Source organism: Sinocyclocheilus rhinocerous, unplaced genomic scaffold (assembly GCF_001515625.1).
Source record: "Sinocyclocheilus rhinocerous isolate Xijiao unplaced genomic scaffold, SAMN03320098_v1.1 scaffold497, whole genome shotgun sequence".
NCBI classification, from domain to species: domain Eukaryota; kingdom Metazoa; phylum Chordata; class Actinopteri; order Cypriniformes; family Cyprinidae; genus Sinocyclocheilus; species Sinocyclocheilus rhinocerous.
This window is the reverse complement of record NW_015633189.1, coordinates 1,061,673-1,069,907: the sequence shown is the minus strand read 5'-3', so window position 1 is coordinate 1,069,907 and position 8,235 is coordinate 1,061,673. Positions and strand designations below refer to the sequence as shown.

At 38.3% G+C, this 8,235-nt stretch overlaps 1 protein-coding gene across 1 annotated transcript in view; it reads left to right on the top strand.

Moving 5' to 3' along the window:
- LOC107743777 (sclerostin-like) overlaps positions 1-3,182 on the top strand; it is a 4,780-nt gene extending 1,598 nt beyond the window's left edge. Inside the window, exon 2 of the mRNA XM_016557179.1 lies at positions 1,269-3,182. Coding sequence (XP_016412665.1) covers positions 1,269-1,663 — 395 coding nt within the window. The 3' untranslated portion in view covers positions 1,664-3,182. The remainder of the gene's footprint in view (positions 1-1,268) is intronic.
- Positions 3,183-8,235: the final 5,053 nt, after the last annotated feature.

Sequence of the window (8,235 nt, the reverse complement as noted above, 5' to 3'; positions counted from 1 at the left end):
AAAAAAGGCAAAGTCTGGGGAGGTGTTTGAGAAATTGTCTAATTTTATTGCTAAATAAATACACAGATTACTTCCAAAAATAATAACAAGCGAACCTCCATGAACAGAGTAATGAAATTATGGCAATAACAATAAATAATAAAAATAATTAAGGATTGAGCAATTCGTAAAGTCAACCAAAGATGCGAGATAATTTCGGATATCTAATTATGTTAGTGAACACCCCTAAATCATGTTGTGTTTCAGCATAAGGAAACAGTTATCCAGCCAAGCATGTACGTTATAGTCGCTCGTTAAGGGATGGAGAAAGATATCACACTCTCATGTGCTGCTCTTGAAGGGGTGACGTGTGGTGTAGTTTCTCTGGTGGTCAGTGTGGGGTCATGTTGAGATATGTTCATCTTCCCCTGGCTCTCGTCCCGCTCCTCATAAAACACTGCTCTTGAAGGGGTGACGTGTGGTGTAGTTTCTCTGGTGGTCAGTGTGGGGTCATGTTGAGATATGTTCATCTTCCTCTGGCTCTCGTCCTGCTCCTCATAAAACATCAGATCAGGTTTTCTGAGAATCAGGGGAGGCAGAACCTGAACTCATCACACACATAAATCCTTTGTTCTTCTCCATGAGGGGAGCTGCAGAATGAAACAGATCTTTCCAGTCTCAGTTTCATCTCTTTAACTGACACATTAAAAGTGAAAAAAATAATTGTCAATGTGTTTTCTGAGGAGTACATTCAATTCAAATCTTATTGGAAAAAAGTTAGCTCTAACACAGAGAGTCCGAAGTATTTTGATCCTGTTCACAAGCAATCAGTCCTTTCTGTACAGAACAATCTGGTATGTTGTTTAGTGTCTGTGGGTTTCTAATTAATTGGGATTCTCATCAATTCCACCCTCAATCAAGAGCATATCTACTACAACTTGTTAGCCAAATCCAAACCAGATAAAAAAAATAAAAAAAAACATATTGTACTGATATTAAAAGATTTGATCATGCATTTCCTTGCTAGCTGGACACACAACAAATTTTTCTGGGAAACTCGACAAAACACAACAAAGTCAACTTTAGGAAATTTACTTAATGCCTGTGTAAATAACAAAACATGAAAAATAAAATTTGTTTTGCTTATTGTAGCTGTGAATAGTCCAAAATCCAATATGTCAAACAGGCTATAATAAATACCAGTGCTGGTAGCTGTGTTTAATTTAAGATGTTTCCCTAAACCATTTTGTAAACATTTAACTCTGTTTTGGTTGTCCTCTCTTTCCTAGAAGCCTCTGAACTAAGCTGCCGGGAGCTGCGTTCTACCCGCTACGTTACAGATGGATCTTGTCGCAGTGTCAAACCTGTGAAGGAACTGGTGTGTTCTGGTCAATGCCTTCCAGCTCACCTTATGCCAAACTCAATTCTAAGGGGAAAATGGTGGAGAAGCAGCTCATCCGATTATCGCTGCATTCCCGCTCACTCCCGCATCCAGCGGATACAGCTCCAGTGTCCTAATGGACCAAACCGGACATACAAAATCCGAGTAGTCACGTCTTGCAAGTGCAAACGCTACACTCGCCATCACAACCAATCGGACGTCAAGGAGTTGTCCTCCAAGAAGCCCCGACGCAATAAGAAGCACCGTAGTAAAATGCCATCAGTCAACAGCAATTCGTACTGAGGGGAAAACATGAACTGATACAGAAACTCTCTCCTGCACACATACAAATATACCTATATACATATGCACACATATTTCAGCTGCAATCCTCAACTACAAAGGAAGGAATGAACACATTAGCTTTTAACAAACTTGTTGGCGTGCCAACTTTTCAGATGTCTCACTGTTTGTATGTACTCTTGAGCCAAAATAGTCCCAGTTTGATCACAGAATGCCAGCGGACTAATGGACACTTGAGTAAAAGACGTATGCTGTTATGTGAGATTAGTTCAGGGAATGTGATAGTTCATGATATTTTGAGGAAGGAGGAATAACTCCATATATTCTTGCCCAAGCAGTTCAATTCAAGTTTGAAGTTCATTGAAAGGGTAAGCTAACTACGGGGAAACACACTGAGCGCTCAACCAATCCACCAAGCGCTCATGTGAATGTTTGCGTACCAGATCTGTCCTCCTCTTTTGGGACTGGGAGCAGAGTGTGATTTGACCGTCCAGCCGTGTCGGGCCCAAAAGACACGCCGCTGCTGACAGATCGCTGAGGCCCAGAATTCTTAACCTTGGTCAATTTTACCAGCCCACGAGTCCTCTTGACTGGCTGGGGAGCCGAGCCAGTCACCATGTGAGTTTCTGCAACTTCACATTTCCACAAGAAACTGATCGGAAGTGGCAGCTACAGAGAGTTCGAAAAGTTGTGTCAGCCCTCCACGGTCCAAGTCCCCGAAGGGCAAGAACCGCAAACGATATTCCTGTGACTTGTTCTAATTACCAAATAGTTCCATTCCTGTATTTAGGATTTGAGTCATAAAAAGCCATTTCCTCTAGACATGGTCAGTTCCTGTTTGTTAGAACACCCGAAAAAGAGGCCCACATGTGTGCAAGAATCTGCAGCAATTCCTCGCGGGCAAAGAACCTTTCTGCACCTTTCTTCAATGGAAACCATTTGGAGATATTCAGCTATCTGCAATCGCTAGCAGGTTACCTACATCCATTACTGAAGTCTTCAGCAAAGATGTCATCCTTCTTGTCTTGTGACTGGAAAAGGAGAGACAAATAAGTGAACCAAACTTTGAAATTGTGGTCTGGATGTTGATTTTACACAGGATAAAGAGATAAGAGAATGCCAATTGTTCAACATTTTCTTTTCGTGACTTCCCTGCCTTTTTTTTTTTTTTCTCAAAACAGTGCTGATAATATTTGCTTATTTCTCAATTGTGTATTTGAAATAGCAACTGGAAGGGATTTTTATAATGTAAGCTGACTTGCCATGAACAGAAACTTGTACATACTGTACCTGTGCAGCCGCATTGAGTGGTATCCTTCTCCAACGAATGGATAAACACTCTCTGTCCGACCAAAAGACTGTTACAAAGAATGAATTGCGTATTTATTTTTTTCAATTTCATCATTTAAATTATTTATGCATTCTTTTTGTAGAAAATAATAGCCATTATTGTTCTATATGTAATTATAGTGAATTTCATAACGAAAAAGAGTACATGAATAAAGTTAAGCAACGTATATATGTGAAAAGAAGTGTGTTTGTTATCATTCTTGTCAGACTGCTTTGACAGATCCTTTCTCCTCTCGGGCCGTGCCTGCACGCTAAATCCGTCCCTCAATGAGCCCTCTGTAAACAATATTCCACAATTAGGAAGTAGAGGCTTTGTAGCACTTTGGAATGTCTAAGACACCTTTACAAAAGGTGAGAAAAGGAAAGAATCCCCTCGTCAGACAGGAACAGTACAGTCACAACAGAAACAGCTCTTTTTATCCGGTATAGTGAACTCAACCCACAGGCTTCCATTCATCTGTTTGTTTGTTTAAGCTTGCAGAGTCTGAGCCATAGATTGACAAGGAAATGTGTATTGGCGGACTTGTTTTAGTCCTTCTAATCTTGTCTTTTGCACACTTCAGTGCTTCCTCATGATGAAATTCTCTGTATTAGTCTAACTGGGTTCAGGCTGCTCAGTACACAAACTACATGGAGTCATTATGCTGTAAAACAAACAAATTTACTTTTTATTATATGTTCGAAGTGTTTATATACTCTTATATTGTGACTAAAAGATGAAACACTGGGGAAACATTCTAAACTAAATGATTTTCATTTCTTGTTCTACTATCCAACAATTATTGAGAACATATTTTAATTCAATTCCAATATAATCGTCCCAAATTCATGGCCACTTGACATGCCATGCTTTTGCTCAAAAGTAGCTGGCAGGCAGAAGCATTTCCAAGTAATTCAAGAACAAGTGCTTGAACGTGTCACTTGAGTAGTTCCTAAATAAATTGATGCTGACAAAGCATCTGACCTGAGTTACGGCCGCTGTTTGAGGTCGTTACTCGGCAGGGACCTGGCACGGACCTCCACAGCCACAGGGAAAGCAGGAGTGTGTGAGAGAGGTCAGCTGGGACTCACTCCTCAGTGTGTGTTTAACACTTTTGTGCCTGCTCCACAGTATCTTAGACGCCACAGCGCTGCTCAGACGCTTAACTCCTCCAGAGACCTTGTTGGTCAGATCAGGCAATAGCTGGGTATGCACTTCTTAACCCTACTTTTGTCCTTGGGTCTATTTTTATCTGTTTTTTGGTAAATAATGTATTTGTATCTTAATATTAAGATATTGGAACATTGGCTATGGGACAATTATTATTTTTATTTTCACATTAGTTGAAAACTTGCATACAGAAAAATCCATTTATTATTTATTTAAAAATATATATTAATAAAAATATATTCATATATAAAATAAAATTGTTTATATGAAATAATATTAAATAGTAATTTTAAATAAAATTACTTTTTTTATATATACAAATATGTGACTGAAGTCAAAGTTTTTCAAAGCATAATAGACATAACTGAATTTGATCCAAGGACCAGGTGGGTGCAGTTATTTAGGACAATAGGAGGGTTAGGAAAATGAGGAGGCTCTAAAACTGTCATTTAACCCTGTTAGCCACTTGACTTTGACTATAATGTATTGAAGACATTCATTGTTGAAGTCATAGCTCAACCTAAGATGACGTCTTTACCTTCCAGTGTCTCAAAGCACACAGGCTGACCTTTTTTAGTGGTACACTGTGGACTTACAACACATGATGGTGATTAAGTAAATCTCACTGAACTGAAGCTGTGTACTATCAAATGAAATTCAAAAAGTAGTTCTTGAGGTTGCATAGTACCTAAATAAGTTCATGCTGACAAAGCATGAGTCTATAGACAGTCATTAATGAAGGCACTGTTCTTCTTCCAAATGTAAGTCAATAAAACATCTGATCAGCTGATTTACATATTATGTTAGAGTAGATGGTTTCTGTTATTGCCAAAAACCAAAATACCTCAGTGATATATTTTTCAGTGATGATTGCTCTGTTAGCTGGGATTATGTTGTAAGTTTTGGCTCAATCAAAAAAAGTAAAGGTCAAATTCTCACAATTGTTTGAATCTCAAGTTTCCTTCTAGACTTGTATAATGGCCCAACTAATGTCGTCAATGTCCAAGTTTTTCCTAGGGTGGGTATAGTATATTTACTGAGCGTAATGTTAGACGAAAGGAACAGAAGTTTGTCAGGAGCCAAATGCATGAAACAAGAAACAAAAATTCCCCAACATACAGTGCGTCCCAAAAGTCTGAGGCCACACTGAAACCCTGGGATTCAAAATCTACAATCTGAAAATAAACATGAATTAATGAAATTAAGTGTAAATGGGGTTTAAATTATATAAAGATGAAATATGTAAGATTATATATACAGCTGTTCATAAGTTTGGGGTCTGTAAGATTTGTACATGTTTTTTAAAGTCTCTTATGCTCATCAACTTTGCATAAAATACAGTAAAAACAGTAAAATTGTGAAATATTTTTACAGTTTAAAATAACTGTTTTCCATTTTAATATATTTTAAAATGTATTTTTTCCTGTGATGGCAAATCTGTATTTTCAGCAGCCATTACTCCAGTCTTCAGTGTCACATGATCCTTCAGAAATCATTCTGATATGCTGATTTGGTGCTTAAGAAACACAATGTTGGATATATATATAATATAAATCTTTTGTAACACTGTAAATTTCTTCATGGTCTTTAATCTTAATAAATTTATTGCACCCTAGCTGAATGAAAGCATTTCTCTCTAAATAAATAAACAAACAAATAAATAAATCTTACTATCCCAAAAATCTTTAATGGTAGTGTATGAAAATGCAAAATTGGTTCATTTTCACTAGTGTATCTGTACAGGAAAATCTCAAACAAAGAAAAACAAAACTGGGAGTTAAAGACTAAAGGACATAGTAAGTGACAATAATTAGATACATTAACAAAACACCTGGAAAGAATAAAACAAATGGCAAAAGGACACAAAGGATGGGAAACAAGAACATTATATAAAGCATATCAAAATAAAAGGGCACGGATGCATTGCATACTATTGTACGCATTACTGGGGATTGCTTTAATTCAAAGTGTTTAATGCACCAGTCAGTCTGCCTAAAACTCAATTCAAGGCACTCCAGAGAAGAATTTAATTTCCAAAGTCAAACACATGTGGGCTATGACGGATGCATTTGGATACAGATGTTTGTTCTCCATCAGCCACTCCCTTATCAGGTCATATGAACTAACAGCTTCTAACAAATCCAAAGCAGAGCAGCACTTGGCACAGACCTGGGAAGATAGGAAGTGTTAGAGAGGACAGAGAGCGGGATCTGGTGGCGGTGGGGGCGTTTGAGGGAAAGGCCAGGGTCAGGGCAGAAAGGAGAGACTGGAGCCACTCAGCATGTCCTCCGTCACACCCCCATCAAAAAGGCTTTTAAGTGTCCACTGCTCACTGGATTCAGAGAACGAACCCTGGGACTAAGAGTGGAAAAGGGCCACCTATCAATGATCCATGAAGTATGGCTCAGTGGGAAACTCGGGTGGGGGGAAGAACGGATGTGTCCAGGGGTGGATGGTAGCATCATGGGTCAGCAGCATTCGATGAGCCATGACCGTCCCAACCAAGTGGCAGCATCCGATGTAGGCCAATGATATGCAGCGGGAAAGGAAACCGAATAGTCAATAAACATTTACAATACTAACTCCAAAAAAAAAAATGCATTGGCAGACATTTTGTGCCTCAATTGTCACCAATATAGCAAAAAAACTGGAAGTTTCTTGTAGAAACACACCAAGTTGAGGCACTGCACAACGTATTTGTGTGGGAAGCAAGGTAACATTCGTATCAGTGGGTGTCGACCCAGCTGGGTGTCGACCTTTGGCTCTGGTTTGCAGTTTGTTTGTTTAAAAGATTACAATTCATCCAAGTCAAACAGACACCTTGAACATAACCCAGCTCTGCCAATAAACACATGCCAAATGGTGTGAGTGTAAGCGCTATGCACTCTTGCATCAGAGGGGAAGGAGAAAGGCCAGGTAAAGGCCACCACATGCATGTGTGACATCAACATATGATGTCATGGCTACCAATATACAGAAAGTTGAACTGATTACATTTAATAATTCTACAGCTTAGTCAGTTAACATAAGCACGGTCGGATGTTTATGGAAAGTTTCATATAGTCTTCATTATGTTTGGATCTTTGAATGACATATTCTGGAACAACATGTCTAGAGCAACAACAAATGAAATCAGCTCAGTTTAATTCTTTTGTCTAAGACAGGAAAATGTGATGGAGCAATTATCTATTCTCTCAGTGACAATCATCACTAGTTTGTTTTTCAGTAGAATTATGATCAGAATAGCTTTAGCTGCCTATTATGAGAAGATTATGGTCTTTAAAGTAGTGCTTCTCAAACAGGAGGCCGGGCCCCACTAGGAAGCCTCAACAAACTTTCAGGGAAAGTATTTTAAATTAATTATTTAAATTAAAATTGAACTCTAAGCTTAATTAAAATGCTTAAAAAACATAAAATCAAGATCTACTGTATACTGAAATATTGAATAATGAATAATTCTTTCCCCCTTCAATAACTATTGTTTTTATTGAAGAACACACAGTTAAACCTCTGGAATCATAAAGTTTTAATGAATTATGGTTAGTTAATTTAATGCATCATCACTCCCAGTTTCTGTTAATACAGTTTTTCTCGATTGCTAAAACACTATAACCAGGCTTTTGAACTAAAATTTCAAAACCATAACGCCATTTTTCAAAAAGCACACCCATTTTGCTGAACTATAAACACTATTCCCCTGATTTAACACAATTTTGGCTCACATTTAACAAAAACCCACCAATTCACTATCTCAACAAATTAGAATACTATGTAAGACCAATAAAAAATTTTTTTGTGAATTGTTGGCCTTTTCATTTACTGTACATGTATTCAATACTTGGTAGGGGCTCCTTTTGCTTTAATTACTGCCTCAATTCGGCGTGGCATGGAGGTGATCAGTTTGTGGCACTGCTGAGGTGGTATGGAAGCCCAGGTTTCTTTGACAGTGGCCTTCAGCTCATCTGCATTTTTTGGTCTCTTGTTTCTCATTTCCCTCTTGACAATACCCCATAGATTCTCAATGGGGTTCAGGTCTGGTGAGTTTGCTGACCAGTCAAGCACACCAACACCA